General features: G+C 43.7%; 2 protein-coding genes across 8 annotated transcripts in view; both read left to right on the top strand.

Moving 5' to 3' along the window:
- The window catches only part of taz (tafazzin), a 33,336-nt gene extending 30,394 nt beyond the window's left edge, over positions 1 to 2,942 (top strand). For all 6 annotated transcript variants that reach the window (XM_036989142.1, XM_036989141.1, XM_036989140.1 and 3 more), the window contains one exon: positions 2,237 to 2,942. In XM_036989142.1, the coding sequence (XP_036845037.1) occupies positions 2,237 to 2,338 (102 nt within the window). In that variant the 3' untranslated portion in view covers positions 2,339 to 2,942. The remainder of the gene's footprint in view (positions 1 to 2,236) is intronic.
- A 12,153-nt stretch (positions 2,943 to 15,095) lies between these two features.
- The window catches only part of LOC110532877 (V-type proton ATPase subunit S1-like), a 29,160-nt gene continuing 17,362 nt past the window's right edge, over positions 15,096 to 26,893 (top strand). For both annotated transcript variants that reach the window (XM_036989136.1, XM_036989134.1), the window contains exons 1-3: positions 15,096 to 15,421; positions 20,799 to 20,925; positions 21,388 to 21,656. In XM_036989136.1, the coding sequence (XP_036845031.1) occupies positions 15,297 to 15,421; positions 20,799 to 20,925; positions 21,388 to 21,656 (521 nt within the window). In that variant the 5' untranslated portion in view covers positions 15,096 to 15,296. The remainder of the gene's footprint in view (positions 15,422 to 20,798; positions 20,926 to 21,387; positions 21,657 to 26,893) is intronic.

Raw genomic sequence — 26,893 nt, 5'->3', positions numbered from 1 at the left:
GGACCTAATGGAGATCCATAATAAACCCCAGGAAGAGTAGCTGCTGCCTTGGCAGGAACTAATGGGGATCCATAATAAACCCCAGGAAGAGTAGCTGCTGCCTTGGCAGGAACTAATGGGGATCCATAATAAACCCCAGGAAGAGTAGCTGCTGCCTTGACAGGAACTAACAGGGATCCATAATAAACCCCAGGAAGAGTAGCTGCTGCCTTGGCAGGACCTATTGGGGATCCATAGTAAATGAAAATACCAACCAAGAACTCACAAAATGGGACAAACACCAAATGTAGATTTTGCATGCAGAATTCTGCAAAAACATCCCCAGTGTACAACACAAAACCACAAATAATGCATGCAGAGTAGAATTAGTACGATGCTAATTAACAAAATCCAGAAAATAAACGTTCAATTCTAAAACAAACTAAAAGGAAGTGTTTCCCAAACCTTCATTAGTAAAGCCCTCACCTACAGAGAGATTCCCCTCAGCCAGCAGCACAGAGCCCCAGGACAGCAACAGACCCAAACCTTCATTAGTAAAGCCCTCACCTACAGAGAGATTCCCCTCAGCCAGCAGCACAGAGCCCCAGGACAGCAACAGACCCAAACCTTCATTAGTAAAGCCCTCACCTACAGAGAGATTCCCCTCAGCCAGCAGCACAGAGCCCCAGGACAGCAACAGACCCAAACCTTCATTAGTAAAGCCCTCACCTACAGAGATTCCCCTCAGCCAGCAGCACAGAGCCCCAGGACAGCAACAGACCCAAACCTTCATTAGTAAAGCCCTCACCTACAGAGAGATTCCCCTCAGCCAGCAGCACAGAGCCCCAGGACAGCAACAGACCCAAACCTTCATTAGTAAAGCCCTCACCTACAGAGAGATTCCCCTCAGCCAGCAGCACAGAGCCCCAGGACAGCAACAGACCCAAACCTTCATTAGTAAAGCCCTCACCTACAGAGATTCCCCTCAGCCAGCAGCACAGAGCCCCAGGACAGCAACAGACCCAAACCTTCATTAGTAAAGCCCTCACCTACAGAGAGATTCCCCTCAGCCAGCAGCACAGAGCCCCAGGACAGCAACAGACCCAAACCTTCATTAGTAAAGCCCTCACCTACAGAGAGATTCCCCTCAGCCAGCAGCACAGAGCCCCAGGACAGCAACAGACCCAAACCTTCATTAGTAAAGCCCTCACCTACAGAGAGATTCCCCTCAGCCAGCAGCACAGAGCCCCAGGACAGCAACAGACCCAAACCTTCATTAGTAAAGTCCTCACCTACAGAGAGATTCCCCTCAGCCAGCAGCACAAAGCCCCAGGACAGCAACAGACCCAAACCTTCATTAGTAAAGCCCTCACCTACAGAGAGATTCCCCTCAGCCAGCAGCACAGAGCCCCAGGACAGCAACAGACCCAAACCTTCATTAGTAAAGCCCTCACCTACAGAGAGATTCCCCTCAGCCAGCAGCACAGAGCCCCAGGACAGCAACAGACCCAAACCTTCATTAGTAAAGCCCTCACCTACAGAGAGATTCCCCTCAGCCAGCAGCACAAAGCCCCAGGACAGCAACACAATTAGACCCAAATCATGAGAAAACAAAAAGATAATTACTTAACACAAACAGAGCAAACTAGAATGCTATTTGGCCCTAAACAGAGAGTACACAGTGGCAGAATACCTGACCACTGTGACTGACCCAAACTTATGGAAAGCTTTGACTATGTACAGACTCAGTGAGCGTAGCCTTGCTATTGAGAAAGGCCGCCACAGGCAGACCTGGCTCTCAAGAGAAGACAGGTTATGTGCACACTGCCCACAAAATGAGGTGGAAACTGAGCTGCACTTCCTAACCTCCTGACAAATGTATGAGCATATTAGAGAGACTTCCATGAAGAGATGAGTCTTCAGTAAAGACTTAAAGGTTAAGACCGAGTCTGCGTCTCTCACATGGGTAGGCAGACCGTTCCATAAAAATGGAGCTCTATAGGAGAAAGCCCTGCCTCCAGCTGTTTGCTTAGAAATTCTAGGGACAATTAGGAGGCCTGCGTCTTGTGACCGTAGCGTACGTGTAGGTATGTACAGCAGGACCAAATCGGAAAGATAGGTAGGAGCAAGCCCATGTAATGCTTTGTAGGTTAGCAGTAAAACCTTGAAATCAGCCCTAGCCTTAACAGGAAGCCAGTGTAGGGAGGCTAGCACTGGAGTAATGTGATCAAATTTTTGGTTCTACTCCATCACACAGATGGAGATGAGGAAGGCCCTGACAGATTCCATCCAGGAGGAGTTTCGTAGCCTGCGGACCAAGGCTGAGGCTCTCCACCAACGGGTACAGACCACTACCTGAGCCCCAGGCTCCAGCCCGGCCTCCACACCTGGCCCCTACCCTAACCTCAGGGTACCAACTCAATATAGAGTGGACAAAGAGACTGACTGTATACACACACAAACAGGAAACTAGATTCACACACACACACACAAACAGGAAACTAGATTCACACACACACAAACAGGAAACTAGATTCACACACACACAAACAGGAAACTAGATTCACACACACACAAACAGGAAACTAGATTCACACACACACACCTGTGCCTCATAGTGTGTGCAGTCCAACCTGCTGTCTGATAAACCAGTGGTCACCACTGTGATAATTGCAAGGAGTATCCTGCTATGCACCTCAAAAATCATTCAGTCAACATACAGGCAACGTTGAGAAAACATTGTTCTTTGCTTCATGTTTGAAACCAATTCAACGGGAATGTCCATAGAGCCAATGTTGTGTTTAACAGGCATTTTATCAACCGTCCAGTTCCCTCCCCTGTTATGAAGTCACGTGACACTCACCTCTGTCCCCACGGTAACAGCAGAACTATGAGTAGTAGAGAAGTGTGGTTCTCATGGTAAAAGCAGAACTATGAGTAGTAGAGAAGTGTGGTTCTAATGGTAACAGCAGAACTATGAGTAGTAGAGAAGTGTGGTTCTCACGGTAACAGCAGAACTATGAGTAGTAGAGAAGTGAAATGTTGTTCTGATCCTCTGGCAGCTTAGCAGGAACTGACTTATACAGCCAGGAAAAACTACGGGTCCTAATCACAAATCCTTTCACTTTGTGCCCTCAATCTCTCTCTCTATTGCACTCCGTTTCTCTTCCGTTGTCCACCTCTCTCACCCGATCCCTCCTGTTGTACTGTTTTTCTCCCGTTCTCCATCTCTCTCTGTTTCTCTCCCGTTCTCCATCTCTCTCTGTTTCTCTCCCGTTCTCCATCTCTCTCTGTTTCTCTCCCGTTCTCCATCTCTCTCTGTTTCTCTCCCGTTCTCCATCTCTCTCTGTTTCTCTCCCTTTCTCCATCTCTCTCTGTTTCTCTCCCGTTCTCCATCTCTCTCTGTTTCACTCCCGTTCTCCATCTCTCTCTGTTTCTCTCCCATTCTCCATCTCTCTCTGTTTCTCTCCCGTTCTCCATCTCTCTCTGTTTCTCTCCCGTTCTCCATCTCTCTCTATCTCTCTGTTTCTCTCCCGTTCTCCATCTCTCTCTGTTTCTCTCCCGTTCTCCATCTCTCTCTGTTTCTCTCCCGTTCTCCATCTCTCTCTGTTTCTCTCCCGTTCTCCATCTCTCTCTGTTTCTCTCCCGTTCTCCATCTCTCTCTGTTTCTCTCCCGTTCTCCATCTCTCTCACCTGATCCTTCCTGTTGTACTGTTATCCTCGGTTCAGTCATCTCTGATCTCTATTGATTACATATCTATTACTGTGATTGAAACAATGCCACCAATAAAGTACTGCCTTTTGTTAATTTCTGATGTCTGTATTGTAGGAATGCTGTTAAGAGTAATGACTTGGGCAGATGAGTTTGGACATCAGTGAATCATGAAAGACATTGAAGGACTATTTTGTCACACCTTTCCTACAGACAATTAGGATCAATTAAAGCGATGTGCCATGTTATTTGGTTTATTTTTTTGCTCTACAGTTTACCCACCTTTTGCAGAAAAATGTATTGAAAGTATAGGGAGTGTTACTTTATCAGTTTACCACTACATAACTAAACCAACACACATTCCCTCTAAAATCAAAGAGTATTTGTTCAATCTGAATATTTGACAAACCTAACATAATACATTGGACTTGTTTGAGGCGAAAGCGTCTACTACAGCTGAAAATCAGACACGGATGTGGTTTTCCTACAGCAAGGCTCAGAGCACTATGGCAGTGTTGCCATTGTTTATAAAAGTGTCTCTTTATAATGATGAAATAAACATGTTTCCATCACACTCAAACTGAAAATATATGTGTACATTTTACAATCAATTTGTTAAGTTTTAAATATCCACATTAATTGCAGCAAAGTTGGTTTTGGTTTCAGTCATGTATATGGTCACGTTCACATGGGTCCAAAAATAATAATAATTGATAATTGGTTGACAATAGAGCCCCCCACTATACAGGTGGTGGCTGCAGGATGGCATTGGCGAAGAGCACAGAGATTGAGGACTCATCTTTGTATCTGTGACATCATAGCTTCTGTGACATCATGGGCAGTGTCATGAAGACTATCTCCATTTTAAAGTTGTAAATGTTCTTCACAAGTGGCTGATCCACCCTGATGACCCGGTTGGACATGACTCCAACAGGGTCATCAGGAGGGATCAGCCACCCAGTTGACTACATTAAAATGGTGACGATCTCCATGGCGCTGCCCATGCTAATACGGCCTTTTGGCCACTAGAGGCCTCTATCATTCTCTATGACGAAGAGCAACTGGCGAGACTGGCAGTCGGCTGCAGTCAAAACTGGCTATTTTCATCCCCACAATGCAACACACTTTGAAAGGCTGTGACTATCAACTTGACAAAACTGATTTGTTAAAACGCGCCCATTCACTTGCCTCTTTCAAAGCACCTGGGATTTGGGAAATCTCAGACTTCAGTGAGCTCAAAACACCTGGGAACTAGGAAATCTTAGACTTCAGTGAGATCAAAACACCTGGGAACTGGGAAATCTTAGACTTCAGTGAGATCAAAACACCTGGGAACTGGGAAATCTTAGACTTCAGTGAGTTCAAAACACCTGGGAACTGGGAAATCTCAGACTTCAGTGAGTTCAAAACACCTGGCAACTGAGAAATCTAAGACTTCAGTGAGTTCAAGACACCTGGGAACTGGGAAATCTCAGACTTCAGTGAGTTCAAGACAACTGGGAACTCGGAAGAAAGAAAATGCCCAGACTGGAAAAAATCATTTTAAACGATCATCCAACTCGGAATTTCAAATCATAAAGTCGGGTATCTTTCTATAGTGCCGACCTGAAGATCACTGACGTCGTGATTCGACCTTTTCAGAGTTCCCAGTTGTCTTGAAAGAACCATCAGCTTGCGATCAGACACAATGGGTTCGTTCGAGCGGATGACTTTTGCCTTTGAAAGTGTCACGCATTATGGGGATAAAAATGGTCCAATTTGTGCTTACATGAAGACTGCATGAACTTTACAACTACCATGTCAACTGTCATTTCCTGCAGTTGCTCCTCAACAGCTACATACTTGTAGCCATCAACTGCATTGTGGAAGGCTCTATTGTCAACCAATCATTAGGGTGTTTTTGATTGGCCCTCTCAAAAGTGACCGAAGACGTGACTGAAACAGGAACCAACTTTGTGGAGTTATGTATACAGTTGATATGTACAAATGAATGAGACATTTGAGGCTCTCGCACCGATTGATTGTACAATGTGAGGGGAGGAGATGGCTCGTAATAATGTCTAGAATGTAGTAAATGGGATGGTATCAAACACAAGGAAATCATGTGTTTGTGCTCGACACCATTCCATTGATTCCGTTCCAGCCATTACTATGAGCCGTCCTCCAGCCGTCCGCCTGTAGTACACACATATATATGGTACAGTCTGTGAGTGTGTGATATGGGGGTTTATTTCCACATTACAAATAAATATATATTTTTGCCATGTTGCACTGAGCCCAGCTGTTGAAAAAGTGTCCGACTTTCAGCTGTCGCCTCCTCTAACTTCACTCCTCCACTGTCGTCTGCAGCCGGTTTCTCCTTATCACTCAAACAAGCCCCTTATCTAGTCAAAACCCCAAAAGATGGGCCTTCACCTGGTCACGCAATACAGTCTCTCATTAACTATGTTTTTATGTACTAATAAGCAGTTATACTACCGGTCACAAGGTTTATAACACCTACTCATTTAAGGGTTTTTCTTTATTTGTACTATTTTATACATTGTAGAACAATAGTGAAGACATCACAACTATGAAATAACACATATGGAATCATGTAGTAACCAAAAAAGTGTTAAACAAATCAAAATATATTTTATATTGGAGATTCTTCAAATAGCCGCCCTTTGCCTTGATGACAGCTTTGCACATTCTTGGCATTCTCTCAACCAGCTTCATGAAGTAGTCACCTGGAATGCATTTCAATTAACAGCTGTGCCTTTGTGGAAATACTTTCCTTCTTAATGTGTTTGAGCCAATCAGTTGTGTTGTGATAAGGTAGGGGGTATACAGAAGATAGCCCTATTTGGTAAAAGACCAAGTCCATATTATGGCAAGAACAGCTCAAATAAGCAAAGAGAAACGACAGTCCATCATTACTTTAAGACATGAAGATCAGTCAATCCGGAAAATGCCAAGAACTTGGAAAGTTTCTTCAAATACAGTCGTAAAAACACCAAGCACTATGATAAAACTGTCTCTCATGAGGACCGCCACAGGAAGGGAAGACCCAGAGTTACCTCTGCTACAGAAGATAAGCTCATTAGAGTTACCAGCCTCAGAAATTGCAGCCCAAAAAATGCTTCACAGAGTTCAAGTAACAGACACATCTCAACATCAACTGTTCAGAGGAGACTGCGTGAATCAGGCCTTCATTGTCATATTGCTACAAAGAAACCACTACTAAAGGACACCAATAAGAAGAAGAGACTTGCTTGGGCCAAGAAACATGAGCAATGGACATTAGACCGGTGGAGATCTGTCCTTTGGTCTATAGTCCAAATTTGAGATTTTTGGTTCCAACCACCATGTCTTTGTGAGATGCGGTGTGGGTGAACGGATGATCTCCACATGTGTATTTCCCACCGTGAAGCATGGAGGAGGAGGTGTTATGGTGATGGTTTGGGGGTGCTTTGCTGGTGACACTGTCTTTGATTTATTTAGAATTCAAGGCACACTTAACCAGCATGGCTACCACAGCATTCTCTTCAACCTCAGGAGGCTGAAAAAATGTGACTTGTCACCGTAAACCCTCTAACTTTTACAGGTGCACAATTGAGAGCATCCTGTCGGGCTGTATCACCGCCTGGTACGGCAACTGCACCGCCATCAACCGCAGGGCTCTCCAGAGGGTATTGAGGTCTGCACAGCGCATCACTGGGGGCAAACTACCTGCTCTCCAGGACAGCTACACCACCCGATGTCACAGGAAGGACAAAAAGATAATCAAGGACAACAACCACCCGAGCCACTGCCTGTTCACCCCGCTATCATCCAGAAGGCGAGGTCAGTACAGGTGCATCAAAGCTGGGACCGAGAGACTGAAATACAGCTTCTATCTCAAGGCCATCAGATTGTTAAACAGCCATCACTAACACAGAGAGGTGGCTGCCTACCTACAGACTTGATATCATTGATATCATTGGCCACTTTAATAAATGGAACACTAGTCACTTTAAGAATGTTCACATATCTCACATTACTCATCTCATATGTATATACTGTATCCTTCACTATCCTTTATTATCTATTGCATCTTAGCTGCTGTGTCACTTCTCGTCCATATATTTTATACTTATATATTCTCATCCCATTCCTTTACTGTATTAGGTTTTGTTGTGGAATTGTTAGATATTACCTGTTAGATATTGCTGCACTGTTGGATCTACAAGCATTTCGCTACACTCACAATAACATCTGCTAACCATGTGTATGTGACCAATAACATCTGCTAACCATGTGTATGTGACCAATAACATCTGCTAACCATGTGTATGTGACCAATAACATCTGTTAACCATGTGTATGTGACCAATAACATCTGTTAACCATGTGTATGTGACCAATAACATCTGCTAACCATGTGTATGTGACCAATAACATCTGCTAACCATGTGTATGTGACCAATAACATCTGCTAACCATGTGTATATGACCAATAACATCTGCTAACCATGTGTATGTGACCATTAACATTTGCTAACCATGTGTATGTGACCAATAACATCTGCTAACCATGTGACCAATAACATCTACTAACCATGTGTATGTGACCAATAACATCTGCTAACCATGTGTGTGTGACCAATAACATCTGCTAACCATGTGTATGTGACCATTAACATCTGCTAACCATGTGTATGTGACCATTAACATCTGCTAACCATGTGTATGTGACCAATAACATTTGATTTGGTGACGTTGATGCACTATTTGTGCTGTTCGTTTTAGAACACTTACTCATTCAAGTCGGGAGAGGGCAAGATCAGGTGGGACCATTCTAGCCAATGAGAAGGCAGATACGAGTGTGATAACTGGCACAAGTTCGATATAAAGTGTTTTTGTTGTTGCCGGGATGTCATGTGTCCTACTCATATCAGTACACACACTGGTGTATAAAGGGTGTGATCATTGACCAAGTTGAAGAAGCTGAACTCCTAGGAGTAACATTGGAAGGTCAGTTATCTTGGTCAAATTATATTGACAAAGTTGTTTTGAAGATGGGGAGCCGTACACTGCATCACCAAAAATATGTTGACACCTGCTCGTACATCTCATTCCAAAATCATGGGCATTAATATGGAGTTGCTGAAATAGCCGAATCCACTAATTCGAAGGCCCATAATTTTGGTGATGTAGTGTATATCTGTTTATAAAAAGATGTTCTGCATTTTTAACACAGATCAACTGTATTAGTTGTTCTGGTCCCTTTCCATCTTGATTACTGTCCAGTAATAATATCAGGTGCAGCAAAGAAAGACCTAGCATAGTAGCAGCTGGCTCAGAACAGAGCAGCACGCCTTGCCCTTAACTGTAATACAGAACCAATATCAACAGCATGCATGATAGTACTTCATGTTTCAGGACAACTTCTCTTCTAGTATTTTTAAGAAAAAAAATTCAGAAAATGCCTAACCACTTGTATAATCTATTTGCATAGATTTCAAACAGATATACAGTGCATTCAGAACGTTTTCAAACTCCTTGACTTTTTCCACATTGTGTTACATTACAGCCTTTTTCTAAAATGGATTCAATTGTTTTTTTTCCCTCATCAATCTACACACAATACCCCGTAATGACAAAGCAAAAACAGGATAGAATTATTTTGTGTGCAAATATATTAAAAATAAAAAACAGAAATATAACATTTACATAAGTATTCAGACCCTTTACTCAGTACTTTGTTGAAGCACCTTTGGCAGCGATTACAGCCTTGAGTCCATTGGGTATGACACTACAAGCTACACCTGTATTTGGGGAGTTTCTCCCATTCTTCTCTGCAGATCCTCTCAAGCTTTGTCAGGTTGGATGGGGAGCGTCGCTGCACAGCTATTTTCAGGTCTCTCCAGAGATGTTTGATCGGGTTCAAGTCCGGGTTCTGGCTGGGCCATTCAAGAACATTCAGAAACTTGTCCCGAATCCACTTCTGCATTGTCTTGGCTGTGTGCTTAGGGTTGTTGTCCTGTTGGAAGGGGAACTTTCTCCCCCAGTCTGAGGTCATGAGCACTCTGGAGCAGGTTTTCATCAAGGATCTCTCTGTACTTTGCTCCGTTCATCTTTCCCTCGATCCTGACTAGTCTCCCAGCCACTACCATGTTTCACCATAGGGATGGTGCCAGGTTTCCTCCAGATGTGAAGTGGGCATTCAAGCCTAAAGAGTTCAGTCTTGGTTCCTCTGTGCCTAGACACAATCCTGTCTCAGAGCTCTACAGACAATTCCTTCAACCTCATATTCAGTAGTTAATGGACCCCAGGAAGAGTAGCTGCTGCATATTCAGTAGTTAATGGATCCCAGGAAGAGTAGCTGCTGCATATTCAGTAGTTAATGGACCCCAGGAAGAGTAGCTGCTACATATTCAGTAGTTAATGGACCACAGGAAGAGTAGCTGCTGCATATTCAGTAGTTAATGGACCCCAGGAAGAGTAGCTGCTGCATATTCAGTAGTTAATGGACCACAGGAAGAGTAGCTGCTGCATATTCAGTAGTTAATGGACCCCAGGAAGAGTAGCTGCTGCATATTCAGTAGTTAATGGATCCCAGGAAGAGTAGCTGCTGCATATTCAGTAGTTAATGAACTCCAGGAAGAGTAGCTGCTGCATATTCAGTAGTTAATGAACCCCAGGAAGAGTAGCTGCTGCATATTCAGTGGTTAATGGACCCCAGGAAGAGTAGCTGCTGCATATTCAGCGGTTAATGGACCCCAGGAAGAGTAGCTGCTGTGTGTTCAGTAGTTAATGGACCCCAGGAAGAGTAGCTGCTACATGTTCAGTAGTTAATGGACCCCAGGTAGAGTAGCTGCTGCACGTGTATTAGCTAATGGTGATCCTAATATACTAAACTCATAGCAACCTAATCATATGAAACTTCTATTTGTTCAAATAAGCCAAACGTAGCAAATAAGCTCAAATATACATGTACACTACCGTTCAAAAGTTTGGGGTCACTCAGAAATGTCCTTGTTTTTGAAAGAAAAGCAAATATCAGCGTTCATCACCATAGTGACACCATAGTGACTCCCAGCTCATCATTAAGCTCGGGGCCTTGGGTCTGAACCCCACCCTGTGGAACTGGTTCCTGGACTTCCTTCCTACAGGGAGGAGGTGAGGGCCCTCGGAGTGTGGTGTCAGGAAAATAACCTCACACTCTATGTCAACAAAACAAAGGAGATGATCGTGGACTTCAGGAAACAGCAGAGGGAGCACCCCCCTATCCACATTGAAGGGACAGTAGTGGAGAAGGCGGAAAGTTTTAAGTTCCTCGGCGTACACATCACGGACAAACTGAAATGATCCACCCACACAGACAGCGTGGTGAAGAAGGCGCAGCAGGGCCTCTTCAACCTCAGGAGGCTAAAGAAATTAATCTTGTCACCAAAAGCACTCACAAACTTTTACAGATGCACAATCGAGAGCATCCTGTTGGGCTGTTTCACCGCCTGGTATGGCAACGGCAACTACCAGAGGGTAGTTAGGTCTGCACAACGCATCACCGGGGGCAAACTACCTGCCCTCCAGTACACCTACACCACCCGATGTCACAGGAAGGCCAAAAAGATCATCAAGGACAACAACCACCCGAGCCACTGCCTGTTCATCCTGCTATCATCCAGAAGGCAAGGTCAGTACAGGTGCATCAAAGCAGGGACTGAGAGACTGAAAAACAGCTTCTTTCTCAAGGCCATCAGACTGTTAAACAGTCATCACTAACATTGAGCTTGAAGGTTTAGAGGCCAGAGGCCATGATTATTTTCATCAATGTGTCAAGAGATACGGTATTAAAAAGCTTGAGTGTCTCCCAGATGGCCTGGCTTCCACAATCACCCGACCTCAACCCAATTGAGATGGTTTGGGATGAGTTGGGCCGCAGAGTGAAGGAAAAGCAGCCAACAAGTTCTCAGCATATGTGGGAACTCCTTCAAGACTGTTGGAAAAGCATTCCAGGTGAAGCTGGTTGAGAGAATGCCAAGAGTGTGCAAAGCTGTCATCAAGGCAAATGGTGGCTACTTTGGAGAATCTCAAATATAAAATATATTTCGATTTGTTTATCACTTTTTTGGTAAACTACATGATTCCATATGCGCTATTTCATATGTTTGATGTCTTCACCTTAATGATACAACGTAGAAAATAGTAAAAATAAAAACCCCTTGAATGAGTAGGTGTGTCCAAACTTAACTGTTACTGTATTTCATCACTCACAATCTTGCCAAAGCATATTCTGTAAGAGGGGTTAATATGAATGTAAAATAATTTTACGAATCAGGTCATGAACATATGGACATTAAAATTAATAAGGGAGAGGTTAAACGTAGGCCAAGTCTGGCATAAACGTATTCCCACACTTTACAATAACTCTGTTGCAGTGGTCTTAGGTATTTTCTGATAGGCTATTCCCTCCATCCAGCTGCTGCCCAGTTGAAGAGCTTGTGATCTCCATGCAGCACCACAGCACCATGCTCCTTCAGAAAAGCCCCCCTCAGCCTCAGAAGATGCCCTTCTGAAGGCATGCAGCCATACAGTCCTTATTACCCTTATGTAGGAATGTGCCTTCGAGCCAAATAAAGTGCAGATCATGCATAATGTGTGCAACTCATCATTCCAACATATTTTATCATTTAATTCATCCTTCATTCAGTTCAGTCATCCGTTCAGTCATTTGTCTGAGTTGCAATAGGAACTAAACCAAAGAGAACAGAATATCCATTTGTTCATTGAAATCCATGTGTGTATTCAAACTTATCTACATTTTCCAAGGTTCTTTAGCCTATCCCTTTAATAATTCAATATTTAATTTAGGTCTATCCCTTTAATAATTCAATATTTAATTTAGGCCTATCCTTTTAATAATTCAATATTTAATTTAGGCCTATCCCTTTAATAATTCAATATTTAATTTAGGCCTATCCCTTTAATAATTCAATATTTAATTTAGGCCTATCCCTTTAATAATTCAATATTGAATTTAGGCCTATCCCTTTAATAATTCAATATTTAATTTAGGCCTATCCCTTTAATAATTCAATATTTAATTTAGGCCTATCCCTTTAATAATTCAATATTTAATTTAGGTCTATCCCTTTAATAATTCAATATTTAATTTAGGCCTATCCCTTTAATAATTCAATATTTAATGTAGGTCTATCCCTTTAATAATTCAATATTTAATTTAGGCCTATCCTTTTAATAATTCAATATCTAATTTAGGCCTATCCAAATTTAAAAAAATTGGCTTTCAACTTGTTGCAATTTCGGCTATCATTTCACGTACTGGTGTATAATTTTTGAATTATATTTGTGTTTTATAACAGTTTTAATTATAGGCTCCCCTTAAAAAGAGACTGTAGTTCACAGGCCTCTAAATACATTTGAAACAACAAGAAGCACATGCAGTGGCTGATAGGGAAAACAGATCTGGCAATAAGAATAGGCTGTAGATAGTCTTGACCATTTGGGACCCCTTGGCAATTTAGCTCAGGACAGGTCATAGCCAAGACTTAATCAATATTTTGTTTTGTCTCATTTATTGATATGGATATATCCTCTGTGTGATGGGGTTGAGCCACGCAAATGGCTTTAACAAGCCTCCATACAGAGTGGAATTCACAAATACAACAGTCATAAGGCCTAATATAAGGCCTACAGTCCATGCTCCCAGATTCATTAGGTTACATGATCACAACATTAGCCCTTATACAATTTATGCAATTAAATGTCCATTAAATAACACACAACAGCATGGCATATTTAGATAGTGGAATAGGCCTAGATTAAATCATATTTACTTCCTAGTTTGTAGCTCAGACGGTTATTCTAGACAAGGCTCTTCTGTGTCTTTATAGCATCATTCTCACACAAGTCATTAGCTGAAGGTCCAAGCCTTTACTGCGCCATCTAGTGGTGTAACGTCGTTATTGAATGCAGGTCTAAAACAAGCTAGACTTTTTTAGAAATGAAACCGGAAGCTGCAAAGCAAGAGTTGCTTTATTGACTAGACAACTTCGACTAGCAATGTTTGGTTCATGTCCTTTTCAGATGCCACATTCCTGACAGTTTGTACATATAAAAAAGATCTGTAACCGATTGAAGGGAGTGGTAAAGTAAGAATTGAACGTGTAAATGTTCATTCATAGTCGTAACTGAGGATTTTGTAGGTTTACAGATCTAATTTAACTATTACATTTCATGATTAACGCATGGCTTTTCTTACGATCCTCCTAACAATTTATGTATGGCTTTTCATACTATCCCAAAGATACATGCAACCTTTTGGCAGCTATGTAGCTCCATACAGCTGTCCTGATCATTATTTTTTTGACAGTGACTTTACTCTCATAAAAACTGGATGCTGGAAAAAAAAATTGTCCGTAAAATTAATTATGTGGGAAATTGTGGTGGAAACGTCTTTATTCGCAAATATTGAATAGTTACGATCATATCGGAGAACATTTGGAGTCACGTGATGATATGTTGTGCGGTCATCCCACTACGACTATATAATCCATGCAGTTTGTTTGGCTACAGATGAAATAAATTATGATTAACTTCATAGGGTGGTGAAAGTGCACGGTGATGAGCCTGATGCTGCTTTCCAATAATATCGAGGGATTTATTCTGGTGACATGATGATCGATGCTTGACAGCCGTTTGACAAATAAAAATATTCTCGCTCTTATCCATAATAATCTCATCATGCAGGTAGACTAGCTTCACTGTATCTGTTAACTGTTGGCTAGAGCGCAGGTTGCCAAGACCAGAGTAGACGCATTATTAAACACAGCCGTTTTTGTGACAAAACTATCGGTAGAGTTGAAAATGCAAAGAAAGCAAACATATTGAATTTTAGAGTTTTATTTGGTCCAAATTTAAGCGAAAAATGACATTTTGTGTGCAGTATGTCATCACGCACTGATTTTTATCTGCAACAAGTCTATTTGGTGGAAACATGCGGGGCAACATAGCCTCGTGGTTAGTGTTGGACTAGTAACTGGACAAATTACAAGTCTGGTGTAGAAGGATTGTTCTACTCAGTTATATCACCATCCCCAGCGGGGTGTTCTGTGTGCAAAGAGTTTAGAATATTAGTTTTATTTCCTGTGAATTTTGAAAATTTGGAGTTTGAATATCAAATCCCTGAGCTGACACGGTAAAAATCTATTGTTCTGCCCCTGAACAAGGCAGTTAACCCACTGTTCCTAGACCATCATTGAAAATATGAATTGTTCTTAACTGACTTGCCTAGTTAAATAAATAAAAATACCACTGATGAGGAAATGCACATCGTTTCTTTATGCCGATTCTAGAAAATTCACATTAAAATCTGTCGCCAATTGGAATGGAAACCCATCTACTGTCACGTTTCTTATAAATAGCATGAATTGTCAAATCGAGTTGGTGTCCGTGCATATTTACCTCCCCGAATTCACTCGTTGACTTCCGTCTACACTCGGCTACCACTCAAACGCGTCCAATGAGACACCGGGTTGGGTCCGGTGATCTGCGGGCGACGGGCACTTCGTCATTCCCTGTAGTACCACAGTAGAACATCTTTCTACTCCGGAGGAAGATGGCGGCTGAGCAGAAGAGGATGTCTGGTCGGGGCTGTGTGGCGACATTTCTAGCCGTGTTGTGCACCTTCTCCTCCGGGAAATGTGACGACCAGGTGCCGCTGATGCTGTGGACGAGTGAAGGGTAAGGGCGGTGTGTGTGGTTGGTTTTGGTCTCTGATATGGGGTTGCGTTTCTAGCCGTGCAAGGTGGTTGACCTCTTGTCATTCATACTCATAGTGGGGATATTCATATTGTCCTAACGTATTTGCTTGCTCGATACCTAACTAGCTACGTTATATCGTGGCAATAATAATAAAAATAAAATAAATAAAAACAAATATATATATATATATCGTGACAATTTCATATGTGAAGCCACTAGCCCGTAAGGAATGTACTATTATGTTGGCCATATGAAATGTAGGTAGTTTAGGTCATGTCCTCATCGAGCTAGCAGGACGTTTACCTAGTTAGCCACCTGATCTGTTTACATGGGCTAACTGTAAATAATATTTCGAGTGTGTTCATCAATCCAATCTGGAGTGACAAGAGTTCCCTCTGAGAGTCAGTAAATTCCCAGCCTTTCGCTCTCGGGTTATTCAGAGGAGCACACTGGACGCCCTGGTGGAGGAGTTGGATTAATCCTCGGGTAATTCAGAGGAGCACACTGGACACCCTGGCAGAGGAGTTGGATTAATCCTCGGGTTATTCAGAGGAGCACACTGGACACCCTGGCAGAGGAGTTGGATTAATCCTCGGGTTATTCAGAGGAGCACACTGGACACCCTGGCGGAGGAGTTGGATTAATCCTCGGGTAATTCAGAGGAGCACAGTGGACACCCTGGCAGAAGAATTTGATTAATTCTCGGGTTATTCAGAGGAGCACACTGGACACCCTGGCAAGGAGTTGGATTAATCCTCGGGTTATTCAGAGGAGCACACTGGACACCCTGGCGGAGGAGCACACTGGACCCCCTGGCAGAGGAGTAGGATTAATCCTCGGGTTATTCAGAGGAGCACACTGGATGCCCTGGCAAGGAGTGGGATTAATCCTCGGGTTATTCAGAGGAGCACACTGGATGCCCTGGCAAGGAGTAGGATTAATCCTCGGGTTATTCAGAGGAGCACAGTGGACACCCTGGCAGAGGAGTTGGATTAATCCTCGGGTTATTCAGAAGAGCACACTGGACGCCCTGGCAGAGGAGTTGGATTAATCCTCGGGTTATTCAGAGGAGCACACTGGATGCCCTGGCAAGGAGTAGGATTAATCCTCGGGTTATTCAGAGGAGCACAGTGGACACCCTGGCAGAGGAGTTGGATTAATCCTTGGGTTATTCAGAGGAGCACACTGGATGCCCTGGCAGAGGAGTTGGATTAAGCCTCGGGTTATTCAGAGGAGCACACTGGATGCCCTGGCAGAGGAGCACACTGGACGCCCTGGCAGAGGAGTTGGATTAATCCTCGGGTTATTCAGAGGAGCACACTGGACGCCCTGGCGGAGGAGAACACTGGACGCCCTGGTGGAGGAGTAGGATTAATCCTTGGGTTATTCAGAGGAGCACACTGGACGCCCTGGCGGAGGAGAACACTGGACGCCCTGGCGGAGGAGCACACTGGACGCCCTGGCGGAGGAGCACACTGGACGCCCTGGCGGAGGAGTAGGATTAATCCTCTGGTTATTCAGAGGAGCACAATGGACGCCCTGGCGGAGGAGCACAGTGGGCGCCCTGGCGGAGGAGTAGGATTAATCCTCGGGTTAGGTTCCTTGAAGATTTTTGAGATTTGTGAGATTGAGTGCATCTATCTTAGATTGTAGGACGGCCGGGGTGTTAAGCATGTCCCTGTTTAGGTCACCTAACAGTACGAACTCTGAAGATCGATGGGAGGTGATCAATTCACATATGGTGTCCAGGGCACAACTGGGGGCCGAGGGGGGTCTATAACAAGCGGCAACGGTGAGAGACTTGTTTCTGAAAAGTTGGATTTTTAAAAGTGGAAGCTCGAACTGTTTGGGTACAGACCTGGGTAGTTTGACAGAACTCTGCAGGCTTTCTCTGCAGTAGATTTATTATTATTATATATTATATATATATATATTTTTGTAACCTTTAGGCAAGTCAGTTAAGAACAAATTCTTATTTTCAATGACGGCCTAGGAACAGTGGGTTAACTGCCTGTTCAGGGGCAGAGCGACAGATTTGTACCTTGTCAGCTCGGGGATTTGAACTTGCAACCTTCCGGTTACTAGTCCAACGCTCTAACCACTAGGCTACGCTGCCGCCCCAAGATTGCAACTCCGCCCCCTTTGGCAGTTATATCTTGTCGAAAAATGTTATAGTTTGGGATGGAAATTTCAGGAATTTTGGTGGTTTTCCTAAGCCAGGATTCAGACGTGGCAAGGACATCTGGGTTGGTGGAGTGCGCTAAAGCAGTGAATAAAACAAACTTAGGGAGGATGCTTCTGACATTAACATGCATGAAACCAAGGCTTTTACTGTTACGGAAGTAAACAATGAGAGTCCCTGGGGAATGGGAGTGATGCATGGGGGCTGCAGGGCCTGGGTTAACCTCTACATCACCAGAGGAGGAGTTGGATGAGGGTACGGCTAAAGGCTATAAGAACTGTTCGTCTAGTGCGTTCGGAACAGAAAGTAAAAGGAGCAGATTTCTGGGCGTGGTAGAATAGATTCAGGGCATAATGTACATACAAGGGTATGGTAGGATGTGAGTACAGTGGAGGTAAGCCTAGGCATTGAGTTGAGAGATTTTTTTGTCTCTAGAGGCATCATTTAAGCCAAGCGCGATCACTGCATGTGTGGGGGGTGGAACATAAGGCATATTGAGCAGGGCTGGAGGCTCTACTGTGAAATAAGACAAAAATTACTAACCAAAACAGCAATAGACAAGACATATTGACATTAGGGAGAGGCATGCGTAGCCGAGTGATCATAGGGCCCAGTGAGTAGCTAGGCGTGCTGGAGGCGATTCAGACAGCTAGCAGGCCGGGGCTAGCAGATTGGCCTCGGGGACGTCGCAACAAGAGTCTGTTGAAACCCCCTCGGACGGTCGGCAGACCAGTCGTGATGGATCGGCGGAGTTCCATGTCGGCAACAAAGGGTCCAGACCAATTGGCAAAAAAGGTAATTGAAGCCCAGGGATTGCTTGATGGAATCTCTTCAGCTAGCCGGGAGATGGGCCTAGGTCAAGGCTAGCTCCAGGTTTTAACTACTAGCTAGTAGCTAGTTAGCTGGCTAGCTTCAGAAGGGGGTTCTGGTTCAAAAGTGTAAAAATAGCAGACCATATTGGGTGAGGTGGGTTGCAGGAGAGTGTTCAGTCCGTAGATGGAAAATTACATTTAAAAAATAATATGTAGAAAGAAAAACAATAAAAACAGACATCCCCACTGCTACGCCATCTTGATTCATGGTGGTGGTGGTGGCTGCATCAAATTTTGGCTCTGCTTGTCATCGGCAAGGACGAGGGAGCAGGTGTTTGGCACCGGTTCAGGGAACAGAACAGGAAACCGCAAACAAACATTTTTCAAGGAACAGAAACGGAACCTGGAACGAAAGTGATCCATACTGTTCCGGAACGTTATGTTAAACACATGGGAACCGGATAATAACACTCTTATGTTCCAGGCATTTCTTGTCTGGTCCCACAACACAGCATCTATGCAAAACCCTAACTGTCATTCAAACTTGTTCCAGTGTCTACCTGAAAGCTGGAAATCTTTACGTGTGTGTGCGGGGGGTTTACATTCCCCTCCTCCTCTGAAGCCCAGGCTACTGTGCTGACCTTAGCATAGGCTACTGTGCCGACCTTACCAGCTTCATTCAGAAGATGGGGAGATTTTTTATTAGCTAGAGAAGAATGGATTAACTTTTTCAGAGCTAGTTAAGGATACTATAAGCCTAGTTATCATGTTGCACGTTGGATTTATTAACTGCAAAAAGGTAAGATGCGTTTTTCAATCTCGTGCTGCTCTGCACACACAAGCTTGTTAGCAGGTTAACTCAAAGGACTTTCGATGTTCCTCCATAGAAGCCGCTCCTGGGTATCATTTCTGTGGACCTAATTAATATAATGCCGGTCATAACAAGATGCCCAGCGCTTCAAGCCTCCACCTCAACCCTCTCGCTCTCTCCACTCACCAGCAAAATTTCAGTTGCATTTTGCACCCTAGGCTTCACTTGTTTGTCCATAACGCATGTAAACAATTAGCAGGCTCTATCCGCACTGATTGGTGAAGTCATTTAATGAGCTAAATGTACTAAATAAATGATTTCACAGGTTAAAAAAGGAACATAAAGGAACAATATAAACCTGTAATTTTGGGGGGGATTTGAACTGGTTCTGAACTTTATTTTGCTTCTAGGAACAGTGGAACAAAATGGATAGAAATAGTGGTTGTGTTCCCGAATGAAATGATTGGGATTATAATTTCGTTACAACCCCTGCTAGGGAGTTAAGCACATTAGCTGAATACAACAGGTGTAGTAGACCTTACTGTGAAATGCTTACTTACAAACCCTTAACGAGGAAAATCTGGTATGCTTTCCTACAGACACTGGGAGATGAATTCACTTTTCAGCAGGACAATAACCCAAAACACAAGGCCCAATATACAGTGAAGTTGCTGACCTAGAAGACAGTGAATGTTGCCTAGTTAGTTTAGACTTTAATCAGCTTGAAGGTATATGGTTTTAAAATGGCTGTCTAGCAATGATCAACAACCGTTTTGAAGAATTTAAAAAAGAATGGTGTGGAAAGCTCTTAGACATACCCAGAAAGACACTGCCCTAATAGCTGCAAAATGTGATTCTAACATGTATTGAGGGGTGTGAATACTTATGTAAATTAGATAGTTCTGTATTTCACTTTCAATCAATTTGCTAAAAATGTTAAAACCATGTTTTCACATTGTCATTATGGGGTATTGTGTGTAGATGGGTGAAAATGTGTATTTATTTAATCCATTTTGAATTCCCGCTGTAACAACAAAATGTGGAATACGTGAAGGGGGTATAGTTTTTTTCTGAGGGCACAGTATTTTGACAAGCTTGCAGAGCTGTAGCTAACTGAGCAGAGAAGGGACTGGTCATTCATGGTCTCCTCTCTGCCCAGATACTGGTTCAGGCTATAACATAGAGACGCTTCCTTACGGAAATTCTACATATGTTCTTGTTGGATAAGTTCATTTGAGGGGAGATTAAGAGGAGTTTGGACCAGCATCCCATTGACAGGCCGAGTAGCCAAGACACAAACTACCCTTGATTGTGTAACCCAAACCAATAGGGCTGTTTTTACTGTGACCAATTGTCACAGTAACCTGTGACCAATCTGGGGGTGTTGGGGAAGGCAGAAGCCAAGTTTCCATTCTAACCAATTGACAAAGTTGTATTCTATTTGGAAATTCAGCATCGGTTTGCTGGTCAAGACATGTCCTCTTAGTCTTTTCAGTTGAGTCCCTGTTGCACTCTGTTTGGTAACGTTTGGTCCCTCCTGAACGATGTCAGGTCTGGTCTGCCGTCTCAGGCTGTTCCTGCTGCTGGTCACATAGTGGGTGTCACTCAGCTGAGCTCATACCTGGAGACCGCCCTGGGGTCCGCCCCGCGCAACGTACTGCTCTTCCTGCAGGACAAGGTAATACACACGACACAGTCCTACCTTAGTAACCTGTATACGACACACCACACAATCCTACCCTAGTAACCCGTATACGACACACCACACAATCCTACGACACACCACACAATCCTACCCTAGTAACCCGTATACGACACACCACACAATCCTACCTTAGTAACCTGTATACGGCACACCACACAATCCTACCTTAGTAACCCGTATACGACACACCACACAACCCTACCTTAGTAACCCGTATACGACAAACCACACAACCCTACCTTAGTAACCTGTATACGACACACCACACAACCCTACCTTAGTAACCCGTATACGACACACCACACAATCCTACCTTAGTAACCCGTATACGACACACCACACAGTCCTACCTTAGTAACCCGTATACGACACACCACACAGTCCTACCTTAGTAACCTGTATATTAGTTATCTTACTGTTTCTCTCCCCTTCTAGATGAGTATTGAGGACTTCACCATGTACGGAGGGGCATTTGGCAACAAGCAGGACAGTGCCTTCCCTAACCTAGAGGGGGCGCTCCTCTCCAGCCCTTCCCAGTTGGTCCTGCCTACCGTGGCCTGGCAAGCATCCAATGCTGTGATTGGTCAACTCCAGGACCAATTAGACACCTCTCCTCTCTACATGGACCCAGAGATGCTCAGCCAGCTACGACTCAATGCTTCTACCCCCGCCCTGCTGGTCTTCAGACTACCCTACAGCACCGGGTACAGTTCTGATTCTGTTTATCTCACTGGTCACTTTTATATAGTTTACAGTGGTTCCCCAACTATTGTTTTCAGCAGCGGTGGCTAAGTAGTTTATTTTTTAAAGGCCTTTCAGCCACAAAGACAGTATTTTGATGTTTTAAAGTAATTGCCAAGTGTTTTCAGATATGAATGAAATATAACCTGTAATTATGTACAATATGAGTGGGCAATTAAGCTAAAGTGAAATAGGAGGTGGTGTAGACTAACAGTGAAATGCTTACTGACTAGAGGTCGACCGATTTAATCGAATTGGCCGATTAATTAGGACCGATTTCAAGTTTTCATAATAATCAGAAATCTGTATTTTTAGACACCGATTTTGCTGAATTAAAAAAATATATTTATTTTTTATATACTTTTTTTACACCTTTTATTTCATCTTTATTTAACGAGGATAGTCAGTTAAGAACACGTTCTAATTTACAATGACGGCCTGGGAACAGTGGGTTAACTGGTCTAGGAACGGTGGGTTAACTGGTCTAGGAACGGTGGGTTAACTGGTCTAGGAACGGTGGGTTAACTGGTCTAGGAACGGTGGGTTAACTGGCCTAGGAACGGTGGGTTAACTGGTCTAGGAACGGTGGGTTAACTGGTCTAGGAACAGTGGGTTAACTGGTCTAGGAACGGTGGGTTAACTGGTCTAGGAACGGTGGGTTAACTGGTCTAGGAACGGTGGGTTAACTGGTCTAGGAACAGTGGGTTAACTGGTCTAGGAACTGTGGGTTAACTGGTCTAGGAACGGTGGGTTAACTGGTCTAGGAACGGTGGGTTAACTGGTCTAGGAACGGTGGGTTAACTGGTCTAGGAACGGTGGGTTAACTGGTCTAGGAACGGTGGGTTAACTGGTCTAGGAACGGTGGGTTAACTGGTCTAGGAACGGTGGGTTAACTGGTCTAGGAACGGTGGGTTAACTGGTCTAGGAACAGTGGGTTAACTGGTCTAGGAACAGTGGGTTAACTGGTCTAGGAACAGTGGGTTAACTGGTCTAGGAACAGTGGGTTAACTGGTCTAGGAACGGTGGGTTAACTGGTCTAGGAACGGTGGGTTAACTGGTCTAGGAACGGTGGGTTAACTGGTCTAGGAACGGTGGGTTAACTGGTCTAGGAACGGTGGGTTAACTGGTCTAGGAACGGTGGGTTAACTGGTCTAGGAACGGTGGGTTAACTGGTCTAGGAACGGTGGGTTAACTGGTCTAGGAACGGTGGGTTAACTGGTCTAGGAACGGTGGGTTAACTGGTCTAGGAACGGTGGGTTAACTGGTCTAGGAACGGTGGGTTAACTGGTCTAGGAACGGTGGGTTAACTGGTCTAGGAACGGTGGGTTAACTGGTCTAGGAACGGTGGGTTAACTGGTCTAGGAACGGTGGGTTAACTGGTCTAGGAACGGTGGGTTAACTGGTCTAGGAACGGTGGGTTAACTGGTCTAGGAACGGTGGGTTAACTGGTCTAGGAACGGTGGGTTAACTGGTCTAGGAACGGTGGGTTAACTGGTCTAGGAACGGTGGGTTAACTGGTCTAGGAACGGTGGGTTAACTGGTCTAGGAACGGTGGGTTAACTGGTCTAGGAACGGTGAGTTAACTGGTCTAGGAACGGTGGGTTAACTGGTCTAGGAACGGTGGGTTAACTGGTCTAGGAACGGTGGGTTAACTGGTCTAGGAACGGTGGGTTAACTGGTCTAGGAACGGTGGGTTAACTGGTCTAGGAACGGTGGGTTAACTGGTCTAGGAACGGTGGGTTAACTGGTCTAGGAACGGTGGGTTAACTGGTCTAGGAACGGTGGGTTAACTGGTCTAGGAACGGTGGGTTAACTGGTCTAGGAACGGTGAGTTAACTGGTCTAGGAACGGTGGGTTAACTGGTCTAGGAACGGTGGGTTAACTGGTCTAGGAACGGTGGGTTAACTGGTCTAGGAACGGTGGGTTAACTGGTCTAGGAACGGTGGGTTAACTGGTCTAGGAACGGTGGGTTAACTGGTCTAGGAACGGTGGGTTAACTGGTCTAGGAACGGTGGGTTAACTGGTCTAGGAACGGTGGGTTAACTGGTCTAGGAACGGTGGGTTAACTGCCTTGTTCAGGGGCAGAACGACAGACTTTCACCTTGTCAGCTCAAGGGATACAATATTTGCAACCTTACAGTTAACTAGTCCAACGCTATAACAACCTGCCTCTCGTTGCACTACACAAGGAGACTGCCTGTTACGCGAATGCAGTAAGCCAAGGTAAGTTGCTAGCTAGCATTAAACTTCTCTTATAAAAAACAATCAATCAATCATAATCACTAGTTCACTACACATGGTTGATGATATTACTAGTTTTTTTTCTAGCGTGTCCTGCATTGCATATAATCGATGCGGTGCGTATCGTTGCTCGACAGAGCAGTCTGACTGAGCGGTGGTAGGCAGCAGCAGGCTCGTAAGCATTCATTCTAACAGCACCTCCGTGCGTTTTGCCAGCAGCTCTTCGTTGTGCGTTAAGTATTGCGCTGTGTATGACTTCAAGCCTATCAACTCCCGAGATGAGGCTGGTGTAACCGAAGTGAAATGGCTAGCTAGTTAGCACGCGCTAATAGCGTTTCAAACTTCACTCGCTCTGAGCCTTCTAGTAGTTGTTCCCCTTGCTCTGCATGGGTAACGCTGCTTCGATGTTGGCTGTTGTGTTCCTGGTTCGAGCCCAGGGAGGAGTGAGGAGAGGGATGAAGGCTATACTGTTACACTGGCAATACTAAAGTGCCTATAAGAACATCCAATAGTCAAAGGTTAATGAAATACAAATGGAAAAGAGAGAAATAGTCCTATAATAACTACAACCTAAAACGTCTTACCTGGGAATATTGAAGACTCATGTTAAAAGGAACCACCAGCTGTCATATGTTCTCATGTTCTGAGCAAGGAACTTAAACGTTAGCTTTTGTTACATGGCACATGTTACTTTCTTCTCCAACACTTTGTTTTTGCATTATTTAAACCAAATTGAACATGTTTCATTTATTTGAGGCTAAATTGATTTTATTGATGTATTATTTTAAGTTAAAATAAGTGTTCATTCAGTATTGTAATTGTGTTCAGCATTCAGTAAATCAAAAGCTGAAAAATTGGGCGTGCAAAATTATTCAGCCCCTTTACTTTCAGTGCAGCAAACTCTCTCCAGAAGTTCAGTGAGGATCTCTGAATGATCCAATGTTGACCTAAATGACTAATGATGATAAATACAATCCACCTGTGTGTAATCAAGTCTCCGTATAAATGCACCTGCACTGTGATAGTCTCAGAGGTCCGTTAAAAGCGCAGAGAGCATCATGAAGAACAAGGAACACACCAGGCAGGTCCGAGATACTGTTGTGAAGAAGTTTAAAGCCGCATTTGGATACAAAAAGATTTCCCAAGCTTTAAACATCCCAAGGAGCACTGTGCAAGCGATAATATTGAAATGGAAGGAGTATCAGACCACTGCAAATCTACCAAGACCTGGCCGTCCCTCTAAACTTTCAGCTCATACAAGGAGAAGACCCATGATCACTCTGGATGAACTGCAAAGATCTACAGCTGATGTGGGAGACTCTGTCCATAGGACAACAATCAGTCGTATATTGCACAAATCTGGCCTTTATGGAAGAGTGGCAAGAAGAAAGCCATTTCTTAAAGATATCCATAAAAAGTGTCGTTTAAAGTTTGCCACAAGCCACCTGGGAGACACACCAAACATGTGGAAGAAGGTGCTCTGGTCAGATGAAACCAAAATTGAACTTTTTGGCAACAATGCAAAACGTTATGTTTGGCGTAAAAGCAACACAGCTCATCACCCTGAACACACCATCCCCACTGTCAAACATGGTGGTGGCAGCATCATGGTTTGGGCCTGCTTTTCTTCAGCAGGGACAGGGAAGATGGTTAAAATTGATGGGAAGATGGATGGAGCCAAATACAGGACCATTCTGGAAGAAAACCTGATGGAGTCTGCAAAAGACCTGAGACTGGGACGGAGATTTGTCTTCCAACAAGACAATGATCCAAAACATAAAGCAAAATCTACAATGGAATGGTTCAAAAATAAACAAATCCAGGTGTTAGAATGGCCAAGTCAAAGTCCAGACCTGAATCCAATCGAGAATCTGTGGAAAGAACTGAAAACTGCTGTTCACAAATGCTCTCCATCCAACCTCACTGAGCTCGAGCTGTTTTGCAAGGAGGAATGGGAAACAATTTCAGTCTCTCGATGTGCAAAACTGATAGAGACATACCCCAAGCGACTTACAGCTGTAATCGCAGCAAAAGGTGGCGCTACAAAGTATTAACTAAAGGGGCTGAATAATTTTGCACGCCCAATTTTTCAGTTTTTGATTTGTTAAAAAAGTTTGAAATATCCAATTATTGTCGTTCCACTTCATGATTGTGTCCCACTTGTTGTTGATTCTTCAGAAAAAAATACAGTTTTATATCTTTATGTTTGAAGCCTGAAATGTGGCAAAAGGTCGCAAAGTTCAAGGGGGCCGAATACTTTCGCAAGGCACTGTACCTTTGACTATTGGATGTTCTTATAGGCACTTTAGTATTGCCAGCCAAATCTCAAGAGTTGATAGGCTTGAAGTCATAAACAGCTCAATGCTTGAAGCATTTGCGAAGAGCTGCTGGCAAATGCACGAAAGTGCTGTTTGAATGAATTCTTGCGAGCCTGCTGCTGCCTACCACCGCTCAGTCAGACTGCTCTATCAAATATCCTGACTCTGCTTGCACTGAACGCTAGAGAAGTGACACAATTTCCCTGGTTAATACTGCCTGCTAACATACATTTATTTTAACCATATATGCAGTTTTAAAAATATATATTCTTCTGTGTATTGATTTTAAGGAAGGCATTGATGTTTATGGTTAGGTACATTTGTGCAACAATTGTGCTTTTTCGCAAATGTGCTTTTGTTAAATCATCACCCGTTTGGCGAAGTTGAAGTGGGCTGTGATTCGATGATAAATTAACAGGCACCACTTTGATTATATGCAACGCAGGACAAGCTAGTTAACTACACATGGTTGACGATATTACTAGGTTAACTAGTGACTATGTGAAGATGGATTGTTTTTTATAAGATAAGTTTAAAGCTAGCTAGCAACCTACCTTGGCTCCTTGCAGGGCCTTTTGATGCTGCATTATAACAGGTGAAGACTTGAACTCGGCCCCAATTAAACGGCCATTCTGATTAAT

The sequence above is a fragment of the Oncorhynchus mykiss genome, chromosome 9 (genome assembly GCF_013265735.2).
Source record: "Oncorhynchus mykiss isolate Arlee chromosome 9, USDA_OmykA_1.1, whole genome shotgun sequence".
Taxonomy (NCBI): domain Eukaryota; kingdom Metazoa; phylum Chordata; class Actinopteri; order Salmoniformes; family Salmonidae; genus Oncorhynchus; species Oncorhynchus mykiss.
This window is presented reverse-complemented; position numbering and strand designations above follow the sequence as displayed.